This window comes from Rhea pennata, chromosome 3, assembly GCF_028389875.1.
Source record: "Rhea pennata isolate bPtePen1 chromosome 3, bPtePen1.pri, whole genome shotgun sequence".
Taxonomy (NCBI): domain Eukaryota; kingdom Metazoa; phylum Chordata; class Aves; order Rheiformes; family Rheidae; genus Rhea; species Rhea pennata.
The window spans coordinates 125,549,848-125,570,815 of NC_084665.1; the positions used below are offsets into that span (position 1 = coordinate 125,549,848).

At 39.8% G+C, this 20,968-nt stretch overlaps 1 protein-coding gene across 1 annotated transcript in view; it reads right to left on the bottom strand.

Moving 5' to 3' along the window:
* Positions 1-20,968, bottom strand: part of PKHD1 (PKHD1 ciliary IPT domain containing fibrocystin/polyductin) — a 264,433-nt gene that overhangs the window by 69,071 nt on the left and 174,394 nt on the right. Inside the window, exons 52-58 of the mRNA XM_062573127.1 lie at positions 19,678-19,791; positions 15,221-15,308; positions 11,899-12,053; positions 9,752-9,904; positions 8,503-9,381; positions 5,487-5,655; positions 1,791-1,951 (exon numbers count right to left, since the gene is read on the bottom strand). Coding sequence (XP_062429111.1) covers positions 1,791-1,951; positions 5,487-5,655; positions 8,503-9,381; positions 9,752-9,904; positions 11,899-12,053; positions 15,221-15,308; positions 19,678-19,791 — 1,719 coding nt within the window. The remainder of the gene's footprint in view (positions 1-1,790; positions 1,952-5,486; positions 5,656-8,502; positions 9,382-9,751; positions 9,905-11,898; positions 12,054-15,220; positions 15,309-19,677; positions 19,792-20,968) is intronic.

A 20,968-nucleotide genomic window follows, 5' to 3' on the forward strand; every position in this document is an offset into this window, starting at 1 on the left:
ACTCTGGAAGTGGCAAGGATGTTGTGTAGCTACCTGAAAAACTATCTACATTTTGGGGGCTTTGTAGAGCTAGCAGAGCACTAAGCACTATGCTGCAGTGCTCTCATGAAGCTCTCATGAAGGTTGGACTCAGGTTTAACAAGGCACCAGGTAGCAGCTGATGACCACCTAGATGACGTAAGCATCAAACTCTCATCTGGATTCAGGCAGGGCAAATTTCCAAGGGCCAAATTCAGCTTATTGGCATCATCTGGAAATGATACTACACCAGGGGAGAATTCAGCCCCACAGAAGTCCTTTGGGAGCAGGAAAGTCATTTTTTTTCTCCTTATTCTCTAGTGCAGGCACCTGCATTGCACTGCACAAAATATTCAGCATTACAGCTTTAGAGAAGGTGAAAGGGTTTGGGGGGGAGAGCAGGGAGAGAAGGGAAGAAAACAGCCATGAATTTACCTTAGCATCAAGCTGTGCCTCTCCCCTCTCCAAATGTCAACCTCAAGATAAAAGGAACCGCAGGTCAGAACGAGAAATGCGTGGGAATTAAACACAGAAATGGGAAGAGAGAGGAAAAAAAAATCCCCATTCATATTTGGGCAGCAAGAAGAAAACACTGCAATTTTGTTACAGCCTTGGAGGCAGGCAGCATTTGCCATATGCTGTCGCCTCCATTACAGGAGGAGATAAACCCTGTGAAGTGCAGGTTGCACTGTCAGTGCCGTTTAGATGGTGGGGATTCCTATCATTCATTACGAGTTTGTGCCAGGGTGTCTAAAAAACATAAGAACCTAAATAAAGTCCAGATTGTGCATGCACAAGTATGTATGTATTAATGTACAAGTGTTAAGTGATAATACTCTCAGGATATTAGCATTGGCATGCAATTCATAGTCAGGGCAGAAAAGGTAGAGCAAGAAAATAGCATGTTTGTGTCTAGCCAACATATTAATCAGTCCTCTAAGCAGCCAGTTAGAGAGGGATCCTTAGAGAAAAAGCCTGTACTGGGTACACATTAGACATTTTGTTTAAAGATTAAAGTTCTTCTTGTGTTTAATCAGTTTTAGAGCAGGATGGGAAGCAGGATTAATTACAGTCCCTTCCATCAGTCTCCCATACTGCTGGAGTCACAAATGATGCGCTTTTTCGGCAAAATGGCCGCCGTCAGCAGCAGGCTCAGGAAATGCTAATTGTAATTAAGGAGTTTATTTGGAATCACAGAGCAGAGTTTTAATCAGGATGAGAATGGAGCCTTGCTGTGTGAACTTTCAGAAAGTGGTTGCAGAGCAAAATGGGTCTTTTTAAACCAGAAAAAGGGTTCTTTAGACTTCTGGAATGAGTTTTCAGCTTGATTATCTCCTCTGTGGGATATGAATAAAAATCCTTGCTGGGCCAGTGGTTGTTATTATCTTGCCCTCAATTAACAGTTACATGGTGCGTCTTACTCAGTGCTCTCAGAGCCCTTTGCAAAGGGAGGTAAGCTCTGATTTGGTCTAACAATCAATAAACGAAACCATAAAGGGCATAAGGATGACCAAGTGATATGATTCTGAAAAAAAAAATAAATAAAAAAATAAAGCAGAGAGGCACTGCTGGAAACAGAAGTGTGCAGTAAGATCCCAGACTTCTGCAGTGCATCTTACTGCCTCAATCCTGGAAAGACACCAATCAATCTAGGATCGCAGCCATCCTAAACTCAGGCATAGGTCTCAGCCAAAGCCTGCGGATGCACTCAAGTTGTGTCGGTGGGGTGTATCAAGAACTTTGCAAGAACTCTAGACAACACAGGGACTTACCAGCTTGAGCATAGAACTGTGTCCATTGAAATTCCGACTTTGGGAAAACGGAAACAGGTGGTTCTAGGTCCAGGATACCTCCATCCAAATCCTTGAAAAGGGCCTTTCTTGAACTTTTGCATCTCTTCTCAGGAAATGTGATGTCCTCAGATGTATGTACACTGAGAGGCAGGAGAGGTAATGTCATTTTGAGGAAGGTGGCAATTGAAATGTACTGTTGCTTGGAAGTTACTTACATTAGCAGTAAGCATTCTTACATAGACAGCCAAGGTTTTGATATTTATTAGGTGAACGAGGATGCCTATTTAAAGAATGGAAATGGAAAATAAGGGGAAATGAATGAAAATAAAGCATATCAGTCAAGGTCTGTCATACGCTGTAAAGAAATCCAGTGCAATATTTATATTTTGGCAAAAAAAGACTCATCTGCATGCTAGCTTTTCAAATTTTGGCTGGGTTTGGACAGAACAAATCATCATCTTTCCAGTTTAACTCCTGTCCCAAATGTCATCCTCCCTCAGGTTTCGCTTAGGCTGTTGTGGACCATCATTGCCCTTAGAGCCAGCTGTACAGTTGCATTTTGAATACCTCTGGTTCCCTCTTGGATTTCCTGATTCAAGGACTTTCAGTGAGGTAGCCATCAATATCCAAGTGCCACTAATCCTTGACCTGTGGTAAATCAAGCCATGTAGTTACTGGGCAAAGCAAAAAATGTGCACTGGTTGCTACCCTACTATGTATACAGGAATGTCTCTGTTGCAGTCATCAGTGCTAATGGGGTACTGTGGTTGCCCAGCTGTTCTTCACACCCACTGAGTGACTAATTGTTTATTTTTGTTTTCAGATTGCTGTACATTGTATATAATATTTTGTTAAAAAGCACTAGCTGCTCAGTAGAGAGGAAAGTTCTTCTTGTCCTTACCTGGGGTCTCTCACCCATTCCAGGATGAGGAAACCCTTTGAAGGGTCTCCTTCACATGAGCAGGAGAAAGCATGAAGCAGGGTGAAATGGCAGAAAGTGTGAGAGAGGGAGCCAACAGGGAGCACACATCATAAATAAAGGCTTGGAGGTTCCTGGCACAAACAAGGAGCAGATCCATAGCTGAGCCACAGAGGACACATCAATACAGGGGGACTAGAACTTTTCAGGGACCATTCTTTTCCTGTAAGACCAGCTGGACTTTCCATGTGCATAGTGTTAAATCCCCTTGGTGTCTACAACAGCATGGTCACTTCCAAACTATCAGTCTGGGACAGCCTTTCTCCAGCACACAAATTATGCCCAGGAGTTGTCTGGGTCAATGTTATCTGGCCCAAGCCAAAGCCATGCCAAAGGCCATTTTAAATGTTGAACAGTGATGATATTCAAGTTCTGATGCCCAATTCCCTGTCTCTCTTTAATTTACTAGTATAAACATAGCCAGAAATGCAAAGAGACTTCTGCTAGGGATTCGGAAATGCTTGCTGCAGCTCAAGGAGTCACTTCATGTTTCTAGAGAGAAAGCAAACTTGAAAGAGAAAAGGCATCCTAAAAGGACACAGTAGATAAAGGTTTATGTTTCTATAAACCCTGTTTGGTTGGTTGGTTTGTTTGTTTTCTCTTGCACACAGCAGTTTGGAATTGTCTCTAAAAAGTTCATTGTCCTAATTTATATTTTAATAAAACTGGTTTTGGAGATTCAATGTAATTTTGGTGTGTTTGATACTCTTAAAGTGAACTGCAGATGGATCTTACCTCAAAGCTATGCTTGAGACAAAGTTTCATCACCCAGTCACAAAGATCTGATAATAAGTGATTACTCTACCCACTATTGTCTCTCAAATAATGATTAGCTATTTCTCTCTTCCTAATGGTAAGCTTCTAAGAATAGAAATAAATCATACTTTAAAAATAATAATAAGTTAAAAGAGTGTTAGTCCAAACCTAAAACCAGAAGAAAAGGGGAAAGGGAAAGGGAAAGAAGAAAAAACTCTTTATTAAAACTGATATTTCTATATTAAACTATAAATCTGACCTCCTATTGCAAAAGGTGACGAGATACAATAATTTATGTTCCAGCACAGTCCATTCAGTCTATGCACACATGTTCAAATTGCTACATGAATACTCTCTAAATCTTGAAGAAAACTTAGTTACTTGAACTTAAGTTGGAAAAAAAAAAAAAAAAATTATTGATATTTTTAATGAGTTCAGCAGATACAGGCAGAGATTATAGTGATGGCAAAGAAATAAATGAGCCAGTGCATCCAGACAGCACAATTCAAAAGAGGTGGAGAGCAAAGATGGTTCCTACGATTCTGAGAGCTAGTTCTATTCTTTGGGATATCAAAAGATCCATCACTTCAGTTGGTTACACCTATCAGTGGGTCAAACAAAGTGCTTCAAGCTCTTGTCATATACCCTGATGTTTCTCTAGCACCTCCTGCTCCAAAGCAATTCCCACTTTCTTCTTGACAGGAGATATCCATCAAGATAACCCTTCAGGATGCTAAAGTAGAGCAATGAAACCACAGCATGGATCAATCACAATAGTTACAAAAGGTGAGTTAAATAAATATATGCAGATAATGCATGAGAAGTACTAAAAGACGTAATCTCCCTCAGAGGTCTACCAGACTACTGAGAAAGATTCAGTAATCTACGTGCATTCGTCGGGTTTGAAAATCACCAGCTCTTGCAGTGGACATTTCAGCAGCTCACTAACAGCATAATATTGTGAGATGGGTACAAGAGTGAAACATAATGGGAGCTGACAGGCTGGACAGATCTCAGAAATCTACACGCAAACTAGTGCCCAGAGCAAAAAAGTAAAAATATAGAATAAAACAAAAGCTCTGGCAGAAGGCTGGAGGGGCTTCAAACATAGCAGTGTGGGACACCTCCAATTATTTTTGACTGGCAAGTGGAGTGCATGCTGGATATTTTTGCTACTTCAAGGCTTTCCTGACATAGCCTCTATATTGCGTTCTCCAGTTATAATAAATAAATTGGCATGTGGTTTCCAATGTTTGAACTGCTGCAACCAACAGTGACTGAAGGTTGCCAATGAAGCTCTCTCCCTCCCTGCTCCTCATTCCTCCACACACAGCCAATATCCTCCCTGGGCATGAGCAGTCCTGGCACTCATTTGACATCTCACAGCCTGCCTGGTACTGATCAACATTCCTGATGTGATCTCGCAGGCAAAAATCAAGCTCTGCTTCCCAGACTAAAAGGACATTCGCTATCTCCGGGTTTTCTGCTGGAGGACCTGATATTTTTGTGAAGCCTGAGAGTCAGAAGTCAGAGATGCTCAGGACAGAGTCTTAAAAAAATGGGATATGTGAACCTTGTTTTGCTACTCAAATGTTAGTAAAAGGGAAACTCCAAGAGGACTGGCCTGGAGATGTACCTTGAGTAAATTCTTTGAACCTCAACTCTTTAAAAATTGCCCTAAACCAACAGAGATTTTTTTTTTTCCTTTAGATTCAGGCTGTTTTGCTTGCTTGTTTGACGGATGTTTTGACTTGTTCATTTTTGGCAGACATTTTTTGCAGTATGAGAGCAAAACAGAGACAAAGGTGGGACCGCTCTGTAGCTAGACATGCAGTTTAAAATTGTTTATACTCTCCATCCAACAATAAAGACTCCCAAAATGGGAGGTACTTTTTTAGCATAAATAATTGAAAACAACACTTTAAAATGGAGAATATTACCTTGCTGGTGGTTGATGAAAGTAGAATTTTTCTCTCTCACTGACTTGTAACATCCTTGATCTCTCCGCTGTGATAAGAGGCATGACGCCTAACTGGTCAGCATTGGACATGATGCAGACGTCTCTGTCTTCACTATAGCAGCTCTTCATAAAACCAGTAAAGGTGACATCTGGCAATAATTCAAGAATACCAAGCAAGGAAAAGTGGTTAGATGAGTGAAAGAATTAGAGTGAGAAAAGCTCTGTTCTATGTCTTTTGCCTATGTTAAATTGCTATTATATATATATTTAAATAATTTTTCATCAGACTTATTGCATTGGTCATAGACCTTCAGTTTTCTTTAGAATGTTCCATAGCTGAAGTTATATCTTAAGTTGGCATAAACCAAATCATGCCCATAGGAAATGCAATCAAAAGATATGCTAATAAGTGAGAAAGCAACACAAGCAAGAAGAACTAATGGATTTTCATTGGCATCAATCAAAACCAGTTTAAAGATAAGCTGCCATTGATGGTATATCCACCTGCCATACGTTAATCCAAGATGAGGTGTGTCCAGTGACACATACTTGGCTCTAGGCACTGCTTACACAGAGCCAATACATATATGTAACAAGACTATTTTCTCCTTGGGACTTTGTCTCTGAAATTTAGCAAAGGTTTGCATCTAATAGACTGGCTGCTATAATTGAATCTTCAGAATTTCAAACTAGGACTTTGTAAAAGATTTGATTTATTTCTGGGAGGTCTGTAAGTATTAAATTCGCTGCATTTCATGCGTATATAAATTTCCCTATGCATTGTTTGCATTGCCTTGTCTGTATTCTTTTACTGTATTATATGTTGGATTGTCATCACAATTCAATCCATTCCAGAAACTGGTTTCTCTGGACAGGCCCTCTGAATTCCTTTCATTCCTAGATTATCTTGAAGTCCATTGGTTGTTAATGTCTGTGAGGAACCATATTTCAAAGTTTAGGTTTGCTTAGAGGAACGGGTATGTATGAAAAATATTTCCTGGTGCTCTTGCTGGATCTGAGTAGGATCCATAGATTTTAAAATATCGCTCGACATGTTGAATAGTCACAATGCCGCTCATATTGCAACAGAGTGATTGTCCCACAGGGGTACATTAACTAACATATTATATAAATGAAGGACCTATTTATACATGGACACTTAGAGCAGGAACAGAGAGAATTACTCTTTTTAGAGAAACTATTCCAGAAGATCTTTAGCATGGAATCAGATCTAGGGGATGTGCAAACCGTGGCAAATAGTCTCTGTTTACAGAGTGCTATGTTAGTTCTCTGTGCTGCACAGAATGGAGAAGAACCGGAGTAACTCCTCAGAGCATGAATCCTGAGGATATTTGGGGTGTGTTCTGTAGGAAATTCCAAACTCTTTCAGATCAAGGAGTTAAATCTACCAGCCCCAAGGGATTCTGTTCAGATTTATTGTTTACAGGCTTCAGTGCTTTGATAACAAAGCTAAAATATAAAGTTCATGCATTAGGATATTGCTAAAGAGAAATACCAGTACTTGAAAGGGAAAGATAATGATTTAAATATGAACGTACGAATGACTGCACAAGTGGAGGCACTGAACAAATTCAGGCTGTAAAGCACAGCCTGAGAGGAGATGAGGCTGACAGGTGTCATGTTCTGCAGACAGAAATGCACATCACATTAACAAAAAAAGAAGATCCTTTTGGAACGGTGTGAACCACCAAAGCCATTTCAACTCTAAAACGCAGTATTTCAGGATATAACTTGCATTCTCTTGTAGATCAGACTGGAGGAGGCTAATGCATTATTTCATCCTCCTCTCCCTGCTTCTTGTTAAACCATCTTCGGTTAGAGAGTGTTATCTATTCAATGAAGATGTCATACTTGATTATATGAGTATTACTTATCTTTCTCAGCATTAAACAGAGTGTTTTTTTTTTTTTTTTTTTTTTTTTTTTTTTTTTTTTTTTAATTTAAGGTGAGCCTGCTGCCTTCACTGGAACGAATTGGGATTGTTCACGTGATCCAACACCCAGAGAGTAGCAAGCAGCTTCTTACTCCCCCCCTTACATCTAGAGGCTACCAGTCCCTCAGCTCAGAAACCGTCCTGTACCATGCTACCTTCCATTAGTATTATAATTATTTTTCTTTCTCTTCCTTTCAAAGGACTTTTAAAGGATGTGCAAAACTACATTAAGCAAATGTCAATGCTGACCTGCAAGTAAGCAGAGTAGGGGTAAAAAATGTTTTTCAGAGTTGAGAGGCCTACATTCAAATCTATGCCTTGCCACAAATTTTCCATGACACCTTGGACTAGTCTATTTGTCTTCTCTACCTCCTTTATTCTTCAGTAGAACACGGATATTGAGTTTCTCACAACAGCGGGCCACTGTAAGGTATAAAAACATTAAAAAATTGTGAAGTGTTTAGACCCTACCATGGGAACTATCTATCTAGGCTCTAATATTATGCATGTATTATTCTGGGAACTGTAAATTTCATTTGAATCAAAGACTCAGGATACAGAACTTACTTGTGCCCTTCTTTTACCATCTCAAAGTTACCACCTTCAAATAATAAAAGTCATGACTCTCTCTTTCTGTGAAGCTATTGGCATTACACTCTGTGTAAATCCTATACAAAGTGTACTAATTCACTTCTCAAACTTGGTACATTTATTTAGCTAGAGAGAAGAGCATTTGAGAGAAATGAACCAAATGGTAAAAAAAAAAAAAGTACAGAAAATAGGGTATGTTTGAGGGAAAGGGATGTGATAGCATGTGACAGAATTAAACTACAGTCAGTCCATGAAGGAAAAAATACTGAGTAATAAATTTTTTAACCGTATTGAACTGAAAAAGAATTCTGTTATTTATTTAATTGGTGCTGGGATCTTCCTACCATATCCATTTGCGGAAGCAGAAAGCTTCAGGTTTAATTGGAAAGATGTTATTATCCAAGGCACAACCTCACCAGAATAGTCAAGCCAATGGAAGTGGAAGACCAACCTTTTAGCTTCATGAGTCCCAGTACCTTCGGACAATGCCCAAATTTATGCCATGGATTATTTGGCCTTTGGCTGAACGTGGTGGTGAACGTAGGCCACAAAATCCCAACCCGGCCTCTGCGGGGATAGTATGGTGGTCGGTCCCCAGATGTTAGATCAGCTGAAAGAGGTTTGATCCTGTCCTTGATGCAGTCAAAAGTTGAGCTTGTTGCGACAATGACAGAGTTTCTAAGTTCTATGTATCTTTCCCCCCTGTAGCACTGCTCAGCATATAGACAGTTCACTGCTGGCATGAGACCAACAGTGTTGTCCACCAGCACCACGTTGTCCATGATGACACTGCTTCCAAGGTGGAACATGATACCGTAGTCATAATTCTTGTAGGATAAAAATCCTGTGATTTTAGTGCAGGTCTTAAATCCATCTCCCCTGTATAGATGAACACCATGGAGACTTGAATGGGCCACATTTTCACTGCAGTAATCTCCATCAGACAAGCACTCTTGACCCCTGATATGGAAGGCAATCCGCTCAGATCCTGCCACAACATTGCCATGAAGGGAGACACCAATGACCAGGTTCACCTTGATGCCAACAACCCAGTTCAATAACCCTTCTGGCTGCTTGCTCAGAATTATGAGGTTTCTGATGAGAGAATGATTTTGCCCTTCCAGATCAATGCCAGGTCCAACTGTGTTAAATACCACGTTCTCATGTAACGAGATCCCGTTGCTCTTGACTGCTTTAATGCCACCTCCACAGCTACTGTGAATGCTCGATGAGACCATCAACGATCCTTGGGTTATATTCCTGAATTCAATGGCAGAAAACTGAGGGGACCCAAAGTTCAAAAATTCAATGTTTAAGAGTTGGAGGACACCTGCAATGAGATAACTATAATGAGATGGAAGCTTATAGTATTACATGAAAGCTGATCAAATGACATCCATTTAGATGCAACATGGGCACAAAATAGCAGATAAGCCTTGTCAGTGCATTGCCAGTTATGGGCATTTCTTCATAAAAAAATACAAAGTTATGGTAAAAAAAAATCTATCAGATACTGGACAACAATTCCTAAATATATCCTAATGTTATTTATGTAATGTTTTCAGTACTTCATATGTGTTGCACAGTTGTAGTTTGCTGAGAATCATATAGCACATGCAGAAGGATACATCTGCTGTTGGGAGGGTCCTATCTTGGGCAGAATTAGACTGACTGTATAAGGATACGTGAGTCTCAAATACCTTCAAATTCCGTTCCACTGGAATCTCTGAAACGTCCCACCAGCATCCTCCCAGTACAAGCCACATCAGACTTGATCTGCACATTGCGTGTTAGGAGCCCAACCTCTGCAGCCAAAAGGATGTGTCTACCATCTTCCATGTCATGGGAACGCCCTGGGGAGTTTCAAGAGAGAAAAAGTGATAAATGTCTATCATATCTATAAACCAGTGCTTCTGGGGACATCGAGCCTGACAGCAGGTGCATGACATCTCTGCAGAATCTGCACTGACATTCAGGTATGTTTTTCCTCCAGCACAGTCTACATGCATCAACACAACAACATAAAGGCCACCTGTCCATCAAATATTCACCAGGACCTTAGCTTTTACCAACATATTTTGTTTTTCACAAAAGAAGGTGCTAAATCTATTCCCTACAGCATGCAGATGCCAAAACAATGAATAGATTCACATTTCATTTTCCTAAGCTATACGTGCAGGAGACTTTCTTTGGTATATACAAACAACAGAGCTGATCTCCACAAGTTCTTGTTACAATCAGGCTAATGACAGTGCTGAAAATAAAATTGCTACAGAGACTTGGCTGCAGGTATTTTCTAAAAGTATTTCTAAATGAGACTTTTGAAGGCACCCATGCATCATCTGTGCAGCTTAGAATTCATCTTAGGTAAATTTAGATATCTATAGATCTGATCTAGTTATCCAAACTGTTCTTCTTCTCTTTTTCTTTTTCTTTTTTTTAATATATAATGGAGAGCAATAAGCAATACTCAATTGCAATTCATCATCTATTTTATATATCTACTTTAGAATGAGATGAAATATAAGTGAGTATTATGCTTTTTTCTGAATCCAGGTATTTAAGTAGTTTTTAATTCTTCCATCAGTCCTCTTTCCTTCTCAGCTATGCCTTACAACTGCTGTAGTTGTATGTATATACATATATATATATACTGCTGCTCAGTATATATGTAACCATTTAATCTGAGGATACGCTGATTTTATCCGTACTAATTAGCAAAATAGATCCGTAAGTGTTCTGCATCTGAGGCCAACTGGCAGGTTTTTTCTCTCCCTTCCAAAAAAGGGAAGGCTGTGCCCTAACTACTGGAAATAAGACCTATCCTGTGGCATCCTTTGAGCTACATTCTTTGGAAAAATGCTAGTTGGCATACCAAAACTGTGCGAGGGAGGCTGCTGCCAGGTTAACACTATGGATGACTGCAGAACAGGACTCAGGCCCAAGAGACGTTTAGTTTAGTAGTGTAGATACAGCCACTGAAAAAACTCAAAATATTCCTGAATCTATTCATTTGTCACATTAACTTTTGTGACCATTAGCTTGAATAAAAGCTGAGGAAAATAAATATTATAACAAAAACCCTACTGTCTTTATAGCCTTGGAATTTGAATCACTGATAATTATTTTTTCTTGCTAGAGAAATGGTAATAGATTTCACTTATTTGCAATAACAAAATTAAATAAATCAGTAGTGGATATCTTCTTACACTTAAATACAGATCTCATGTAATCTGCGTAGGAAATAGAGTTATAGCAGATTAAGAGATAAAGGTACCTCTCTGTGTCTATTATATCCGTATTTTATTTTCATTTGTGTGTTATATTACAAATACATCAGTTTCACTCTACAGAGTTGATCGTAATTTTTCCTTTGAAATTTCATGAAAGTTTTTTTTCTGCAATTCGAAAAAAGGAAGTTTTGTGAAATCTTCATTAGTTTTGACACGCTACAGAAATTGCATAAATGACCTAAAAGTCTTCATTTAAACTTTAAAGTTTCAATTGTTTTCCCTGTATGTTAACCAGTTGCATATAAACATATACATACAAAATGTATACAAGTATACATACAAAAATCTATTAAACTTTCCCAAAATCTCATGATTGAATTAATTTTATTCCCAGAAATTAGTGTTAGAATCCCTATTTGTGAAATTTTGAATATCGGATTGCAGCATCAAACAAGAAAAAGCGTATAGAGCAAGAAACAAAGATATATTATCAAAGTGGAATTAATCTTGGGGAAATATGAAATGGAAGATCAATGCAAAGCAACACAGAGTGGCTGATCAGGAGAATAAAGATTTCAGAAAGAAATGCTCTCAGGTGGCAAGCCATTTGTTACCAATATGCCTGTGGAGAAGGCGTTCATGAATCCTAATGCTATGACCATTTACTTCTTTAAGTGTAACTACTTCAGCTTGGTGGGCTTCATAAGAGGAAGAGCTGATCACAATATGCCCCCCAGGATTCCAGTCCACTTCATCCTCCACCAAAATCCTGCAAAGCACAGATATTAAATTTGATGTCACTGTATTATGAGAGAATTATGCTCACAGGTTTCCTAAAAAGAAAATGATAATCTTGCCAAGACAGATCTCAAAATCAAGCTGCAGGATATGCTCTAGGAAAAAATCCTTAGGGTTTACTGTATCCAAAAACACATGTCTAAAATAGGATGAAATTCACCCTGCAATGCCTATTTCACTGCATTGATAAGGGTGAAACAAGGTATCTGGTTCCCATGTAGAGCTGTTTGGCTCAAGCAAGTTGCCTAACAAGGTCATGTCATAACATTTTAGGAGACAGGAACATCCTACTGGGCCTCCAGCTTCTGAAAAGCCCGTATTTTTGTAGATGTTATACCATATTTGCCAGTGTGTCATGAATACTCTAAATCACTCCACACTAGACACCTGTATCTATAAACCTGACTCAGTCCCCTGCCTTTAGACAGATGGCTTCATTTCTACAGGGTGGGTCAGCTCTGGACTGTGACACTAAGTGTCGGTGTCCACGTGTAGACATGCACTTCATGTTTAATTTTCTGCTATAGCTAGTGGTAGTCAGTAGAGGGTAAAGGCAAATCAGCTCATTGAATTAGGTGCATAGGGCAGGGTTTGACTATTTCTATTTGAGATGAGCCAATATAGCCAAGACATGGACTGGTAGATATGACAGAAGTTATAGGAGACCCATGCCTTTCTCAAGAGATAATGTGGAGGCCATAAAGGCCAGGGCATCTCAGATGAGCCCAGAGGCTATGTTTTGGTACATGAATCCTGCTCTTGGCAGCTGAATTGCCCTCTGGGCTCTAGTGACTTGAATTCCAGTGACCCAGACACCTCTTCAAACACTTCACATAGACATCTAAGTTTATGTGTTTTAATCTTGGAGGGAATCCCTTCCTTTGCATTTGAAGTGCAAAGTTTTTGGCTTCATACAGAGAAGATAAATGCATTTGGCAAAAGCGAAATGGATAATAACCAGTATCTATATATGCCTGGTAAATACTCAAAGGGTGCTCTACAAGGTGACTAGTTCTTGCCAGGTGATGATCTCCTCAGCTAATTGATGAGACCGCTGAATAATTTAGAGAATGGGTCAGCTTGAGGCATATGTTTGGGACTTTGACACATTACATGTAGCCACATTAGGAGTTAAATCTTAAATTTAGGTCCAGGTATACAATCCAATAGTTCAGCTCTTGTAAATGCATCAATCTTGCCTCTCTTAAATCCTACATTTCAAAGTCTAGTAAGAGGAATAATAGGCAAAAGAAAAAAAGAAAACATGGTTTGTATCAGACACCATCTAAGTTTCCGATCTGCTGAAATACTAATATAGATCTTCGCTGTCTGTCTCCTTACGTAAATTAGTAATTCTTTTTGAAAGCATCAGTTCTTCTCCAACTCATTTGCTGATTCAGGCTGGAAAATTGAAGTGCATCTCAGAACACCTACGAAGATACAGCAGCTTCTCTCACTCAATACAAAAAAAAAGAAGAAAAAAACCTCTTCCTTTATCTTTCATATTCTAGCACTGACTTGCCTATTTCCTGTGTCTAACCGCATTAACTCCTATCTGGTTATTAGCAGGTCTGGAAATTCTCTTTTTCTTTTTTATAATAGAAAAAAACCTGTTGTTGCTCTATTTAATGTAGATTAATTCACTCCAAACACTTGTATCTTAACACCTTGTGATATTTCATATAAAACATCTGGGCAGCAGGCCAGTAGCAGCCTGGATCCATTTCATCTACGCATTTAGCTGGCATGCTTCAGTCAACAGTCTACTTACCCTAAACTCCCATCCTAATCAAGTGAAAGAGAAGAACTTCCAGGGGGTGATTCTGATGCTGCATCATTTGAATCATTGTCTGAAAGTATCTGTTTTTCCATGGACTACACAGGAATCCTAAACAATTTACTTACACTGGACACTGAACTTTGTGAGAGCTACCAACAAATGAATCCTGCCTGTGAGAACTTTGTGCCTTCATTCCCCATCTCTCCAATGGGTTTATAAAACACTTCCTCATCTAAACATGAACATTTCACCTCTACCTATCATGGAACTCTTCCAGTGAGTTTTGGTTAGGCATATTGGATTGACAGTTTTTTTTCTTTGAATACGTGCCTTTCTATTAAAAATGAAGTATTTGGCAAAATTACAGCAAAGGGCAATGAAAAATTCATATAAGACAGAATCAAGAATGAGAGCTCCAGAGACAGAGGTACCAAAGCCTTCTAACGGTGGCCAGGGCACTTTCAGGAGAGGCCCACATGTAGACACCTTCTCCGATTCAGATAAGCAGCTTGAACATCGGCTCATAGAAAAATTCCCATTTAACAAGCAGCTGTGGCAACTCCACTTAACCTGCCTAGAGAGGCGGTTTAGGCTGAGTCTAGACTGAGGTTGTTGGTTCGTGCTCATGTCGTTGTGTTGCTGCAGGGGCTGCAGCAGCTTACAGAGGGGCAGCAACAGAGGAGAGGAAGATTTAAGTTTTAAGCTACTTAAGTTTTAAGCTATTTTGGCCGCTTGTTAAATGAAAATTTGTCCCAGACAAATACCTTACCCTTCAGGTGATACAGCCAGCTTTACTTCCTTTGAGCCAATTAATATTTAATTACTTACACAATACACACACACACACATATATGTATACACACATATATATATATATACACACATGTATATATATATGAAGACTTTAATAGGAGAGATTAAGATGTTCACTCCAGAGGCCACTTCTTAAAGCACTGTTCATCCCAGTTCTGCTTAATTCAGAGATGATATTTGAATGTAGGTTTCTTAAACCAAAATGAATATTTTAATCACCAAGATATCAGCCATTTTGGAATGCATTTTTTTCCTTTAAAAATGAAAGGGAGATGAAGAGAGGAAAGAAGGGAAAGAGAGAGGAAAGAAGAACAGGATGACAGAAAGAGGAAAGGAAGGGAAAGTAGAATGAAGAATCTTAACTTCATTAACTTTAGAACTAAAATGAATCTAAAATTGGTATAATTTTTCTTGCAGGATGCAACAAGGTATTTTTTTTCTGCCTAGCCATAGATTAAACAATGCCAATCACAAAAAAAAGTAGCAATATTAATATCAGGAGCCCAAACTTGGTATCTGGAAGCATATTTTGGTCAAAACATCACCTTTCATTGCCAGGTGCAATGTTAGCTCCCAAACGTGTCCAAGACCTTCCAGGATATGCACTGTGAATTTGCACCTTTCCATAAACTCCTGAAAAAAAACAGAAATAGGAGATCAAAGGTTAGGAAAGAGAAAGATTTCAGCTGAACAGAACTCATTACTAACTATAACAAAAAACATTATGTATGTTAAAACATGTCTCTATATGTCTCTATAAAAATACCACATAGCTTCCTTTGAAATAGAGTGAACTAGGAAAAAAAGGCATTAATAAAACAGAATGACCATCATATGCAAAGCCAAGAAAATTGAGACACAGAAGTCCAATTAACACAAAAGGGAATTGCAGGCAAAGGTACTTAACTTCAAAAATTTCTACCTAAGTCAACAAAAAAAAAATTAAAAAAGAAATGAAAGAAAGGAAAGAAAGAAGTAATCATATAGAATCATAGAATGTCTGAGGATGAATGGGACCTCTGGAGATCATCTAGTCCAACTCCCCTGCTCAAGCAGGGTCACCTAGAGCATATTAGACATGGTCGCATCCAGGTGGGCCTTGAAGATCTCCAGAGAAGGAGACTCCACAACCTCTCTGGGCAACCTCGTCCAGCGCTCCGTCACTCTCACAGTGAAGAAATTCCCCCTCACGGTCAGGCAGAACTTCCTGTGCTTCAATTTCTGCCCATTGCCTCTTGTCCTGTCACTTGGCACTACTGAAAAGAGTTTGTCCCCGTCCCCTTGACACCCTCCCTTCAGGTACTTGTACACACTGATCAGATCCCCCCTCAGTCTGCTCTTCCCCAGGCTGAACAGGCCCAGCTCTCGCAGCCGTTCCTCATAGGGCAGGTGCTCCAGCCCTCTGATCACCTTGGTAGCCCTGCGCTGGACTCTCTCCAGTAGCTCCATGTCTCTCTTGTCCTGGGGAGCCCAGAACTGGACACAGTACTTGAGATGAGGCCTCCCCCGGGCTGAGTAGAGGGGCAGGATCACCTCCCTCCACCTGCTGGCAACACACTTCCCAATGCACCCCGGGAGACCATTGGCCTTCTTGGTCACAAGGGCACATTGCTGGCTCATGGTTAACTTCTTGTCCACCAAGGCTCCCAGATCTTTCTCTGCAGGGTTGCTCTCCAGAAGGTCAGCCCACAGCTTGTACTGGTGCATAGGGTTAGTTTTCCCTAGGTTCAGGACTCTGCACTTGCCCTTGTTGAACCTCAGGAGGTTCCTCTCTGCCCAACTCTCCAGCCTCTCCAGGTCTCTGAATGGCAGCACAGCCCTCGGGTGTGTCAGCCACTCCTCCCAGCTTGGTATCATCAGCAAACTTGCTGAGGAGGCAAGTTCTTGCTTCTTGCCCTTTTTGAAGACTGGAGTGACCTTGGCTTTCTCTCAGTCTTCAGGCACCTCTGTATTTCTCCATGACTTTTCAAAGATGATGGAGAGTGGCCTGGCAACAACATCTGCCAACTCCCTCAGCATTCGTGGGTGCATCCCATGAATTTGTGGATGTAACGTTTGCCTAAATGATTTCTAACCCAATCCTCCTCGACAAAGGGAAAGTCTTCCTTTTTCCAGACTTTCTCTCTTGTCTGGGATTCCAGAGAGCTGCCGTTAGTAGTAAAGACTGAAGCAAAGAAGGCTTTCAGTAATTCTGCCTTCTCTGTAGCCTTTGTCACCAGGGCTCCCACCCCATCCAGCAGTGGGCCCACATTTCCCTAGTCTTCCTTTTGCTACTGATATATTTGAAGAAGCCCTTCTTGTTGTCCTTGACATCCCTTGCCAGATTTAATTCCAAACAGGCCTTAGCTTTCCTCATTGCATCCCTTTATACTCTGACTATGTTCCTATATTCATCCCAAGTGGCCTGTCCCTTCTTCCACATTCTGTGTACTTTCTTCTGTCTGAGTTTTGCCAAGAGCTCCTTGCTTAGCCACGCAGGTTTCCTGCCCCCTTTGCTTGACTCCTTACTCATAGGAACGCACTGATCTTGAGCTTGAAGGAGGTGATCTTTGACTAAATCTCTTGGACCCTCCTTTCTCCTAGGGCCCTAATGCATGGGATTCCTCCAAATGGGTCCCTAAAGAGACCAAAGTTTGCTTTCCTGAAGTCCAGGGTTGTGATCCTACTTATTGTCCTTCTTCTTCCATGCAGAAGCCTGAACGCCACTATCTCATGGTCACTGCAGCCAAGGCTGCTCCGAACCTTCGCGTCTCTAACCAGTCCCTCTTTTCTTGGTTAGGACAAGGTCCAGCAGTACACCTCTCCTCATTGGCCCCTCAACCACCTGTGTCAAAAAGTTATCATCAGTGCTCTGCAGAAGCCTCCTAGACTGTTTGCACCTAGCTGTGTTGTCCTTCCAGTAGATATCAGGGTAGTTAAAGTCCCCCATGAGAACCAGGGCCTGTGATCTTGAGGCTACTTCCAGCTGTCTGCAGAGGGCCTCATCAACCTCCTCTTCCTGATCAGGTTGCCTGTAGTAGACACCCACAACAGTGTCACTCATGTTAGCCTGCCCTTTAATCCTTATCCATAAGCTCTCAACTTACTCTTCATCCATCCCTAGGCAGAGCTCGATACATTCCAGTTGCTCTGTCACATAAAGAGCATCTCCACCACCTCATCTTCATGGTCTGTCTTTCCTAAAAGTACGTAGCCATCTATGACAGCATTCCAGTCATGTGACCATGTCTCTGTAATTGCAATGACATCATGACCCTGTGACCACCCACAGATCTCTAATTCTTCCTGTTTATTCCCCATGCTATGTGCATTGGTGCACAGGCATTTCAGAGAGGTGATGGAGCATGCAGGCTTCCCAGGAGAGGTGCAAGAGGATCCTCCATAGTCATGTCCCATACACACTTCCCCGGTTTCATGCACCTAGGGCTAAATAATCAGTTAATGTTTATATTTCTGATGTGTGAAAAATGCCAGCAGTTCAGTATTTATAATATTTTCTTGGCAAAAAATACACAAAAAGTTGATTGAAATTGACATTTCTAATTGAAAATACTTATTTTGATAGTAACTGTCTTTTGGTTGTTGAAAAATTTTCAATTTGTTCTCACAACACTGCTATGAAATGCAGCATTCAAAATATTCTGTCTTCTAAGCCTGATGTTGGAAAGTCATACATGTTAATTAGAAATATTTTAAAATGTAATATTAGACTAGAACCATAACTTGAAATCTCCTCGTGCAACTGCTCAACATAGTATCTATGAAAGCATATCCTTGTGTTCTGTGGCAAGCAGACTATCCCATAAAGAAAGAGATTTAAAATAAGTTGAATGATCTAGCATTTGCTGTAGTTTAAGAAGATGACGTGGACAGCTGAGACGTCTCATTTCACTCAAGATATTGTGCTAAACTGCAGCAACCATCTATCCGCTTTTCTAGCCCCTAAAATCATAAGAAGCCAAATTACTAGTTACAGTTATACTTGATCTCGTAAATAAATAATAATAAAAACCCTCTCAGAATCCATTTCCTTTTTCAATTAGCTTTCTGTCTCATCTTCCCAAACATCCTGTTTCACTATTTGCTAGAATTTCCTGATCAGTATGTGCAACAATTTCTCAATGTCGTTATGAGAAACAGACTGGTAATTTAAGTTTCTTTCTCTGAATTGGTCTAATATTCTGCCAGTCTAGATCCTGGAAATGACTCTTGATAACACTTGGAGTTTCTACCGTGTCTTTATAAAGTCCTCCAGTGAATGAAGTCTTGTAATACCCAAGTATTGTTTAAAAAATGCTTTAAACCAAGAAAAATGATTCACACAAAGGGTAACTTATCCTTTTGACCATGGTCATATGAGGAGATGTAAGAACTAAGCCTTCTTCTGTCAATCCAAATTGGACCAAATATGGGTGGAAATGTTTGGAAGTATTTAAATATGTGTATTCAGACATTTTAAAAGAGTCATATAAGTTTAAGATCATCATCCTAGGCTGGAAACTTTGAGGGAAATTTGTCTCATCCTGTGAGAGAGAGATTAAAGATAAGTGAGATGAAATGCCCTCTGGAAGTATATATTTCTCTCTACTCAATAAAGTGATTTTAGTTTCAAAACTTTTGCTTTCACAACTACCTTTCACAAATCTAAAATTCAGAACCTAACCACAAACAGGTAAAGATCCTATGAAACCCATGTACATATACTTGAGTCCTTTCAAGCCTTCTCCAGTTTCTCATATAACAATCTCAGGATTTGACATCTAGTTGTTAATGCAGGAGAACCCTTGTACATTACTGTCGATTTTTTCCTGAAAAAATCTTCACAAAATCTCCAGAATTTGACCTGGTAGAATTGAGATAGTAAAAGTACTTGATAGCTTTATCCCAAAAAGGACTTACATCTCTGTTAAATGTTTTCTTATATGACATAGTAACAAGCTCAACAGCAGTTGATTTGGTGTAAAATTGGTTTCCTACAAAAAGGTAAATTCTCGTTTCATACCGATAGTTCCTGGGTGGATATTTAATTCCTGCAGACGATCACAGTAAATTCCCTCAGATGCCCGAAGAAGGATCAGTAACTTTAAACCTCTTTCTAGTGGATGCTGAAAAGAACCTGCAATAAAGAGAGAATTAAAAAAAAAAAAAAAAAAAAAAAAAAAAAAAAAACACACACAGCAACAGTCCACCACAGAGATGTTAACTCAGATATCTCATCAAGTGCCAAAATTAAGAAGGAGAAGGGAGAGAATCCAAATTTAGACCCCCAAATAGGGAAGTCTAAAGGAGTTTGTCCAAGTTAACACAAGGAATCTGTGGAAAGACAGTTGGTTTTCTTTTGGTTCCCCAACCTTCGAACTGTTGTTTCCTTCCTCAGCCCATTTTTGCCCTTCCACTCTCTTCTCAGATATAATTGCACCTGTTCCCAGATAATCACGAGTCCTGCAGCCAGGATAAGTAAAATGGTCCCTGAGACCAACAAAAAAATGTTAATAGGAGGAAGGAGGGCAAGAGAAAAACTCCAGAAAGTTTTGGTGTCTGCAACGCTGCTCTTATCTTGTGGTGATAAGTCTGTACAGTAAACTGTATTCCAACTGTGACTTCATTTATTTCACCAAGGGTAGTTTATAGTTTCAGAAGAAAGTGGCCCAGCACTAAACAGATACTAAGGAGGAAAAAGTAGGACAGTTTTTGCCCTGGAGAAATGTATGCGGAGTCCAGTAAAAGAGTTCAGCGTTCCTTTAAAATTAGAGATTAAATCAATTATGCAACAGAAAACTGCAGCAGATGTAGAACTAAAAAATATATACGTATCTGTACAAAATTAGCTGGCCTGTCATGATCTTTTAATATTGAAAAATTACTAGTTTGGAAAAGAGAGCTGATTCTGTATCCTAAAGAAATATTCCTCTTTAAGAGTATTTTTAAACGAAGTACAATCAATAATAAATGCATTGCTCCTCACCAGTGCATGACTGATATTTGAGGGTATTTAAATTCTCTGCAAAGCTTTTAAATGAGTATAAGACAAACACTATAAGACTTGTGGCTCCCCAACTAATATATCTCACACTAGAGAGTTGGTATCTTCTCTGGGGACGTGGAGGGAATTCAGCCTTTCATCACCTGTTTTCCATCCAATCCATCTTTGGCCTTCTTGTTTAAACTTCCATAACTGTGGTTTCCACAGCAGATCATCAGCGATTGGGCCATAACCAAAAACTAATTTCAGATTGGAAAACTAATAGTAAGCACCTTCACCATCAGTGGACAAAGTCAAACAAATATCTGGA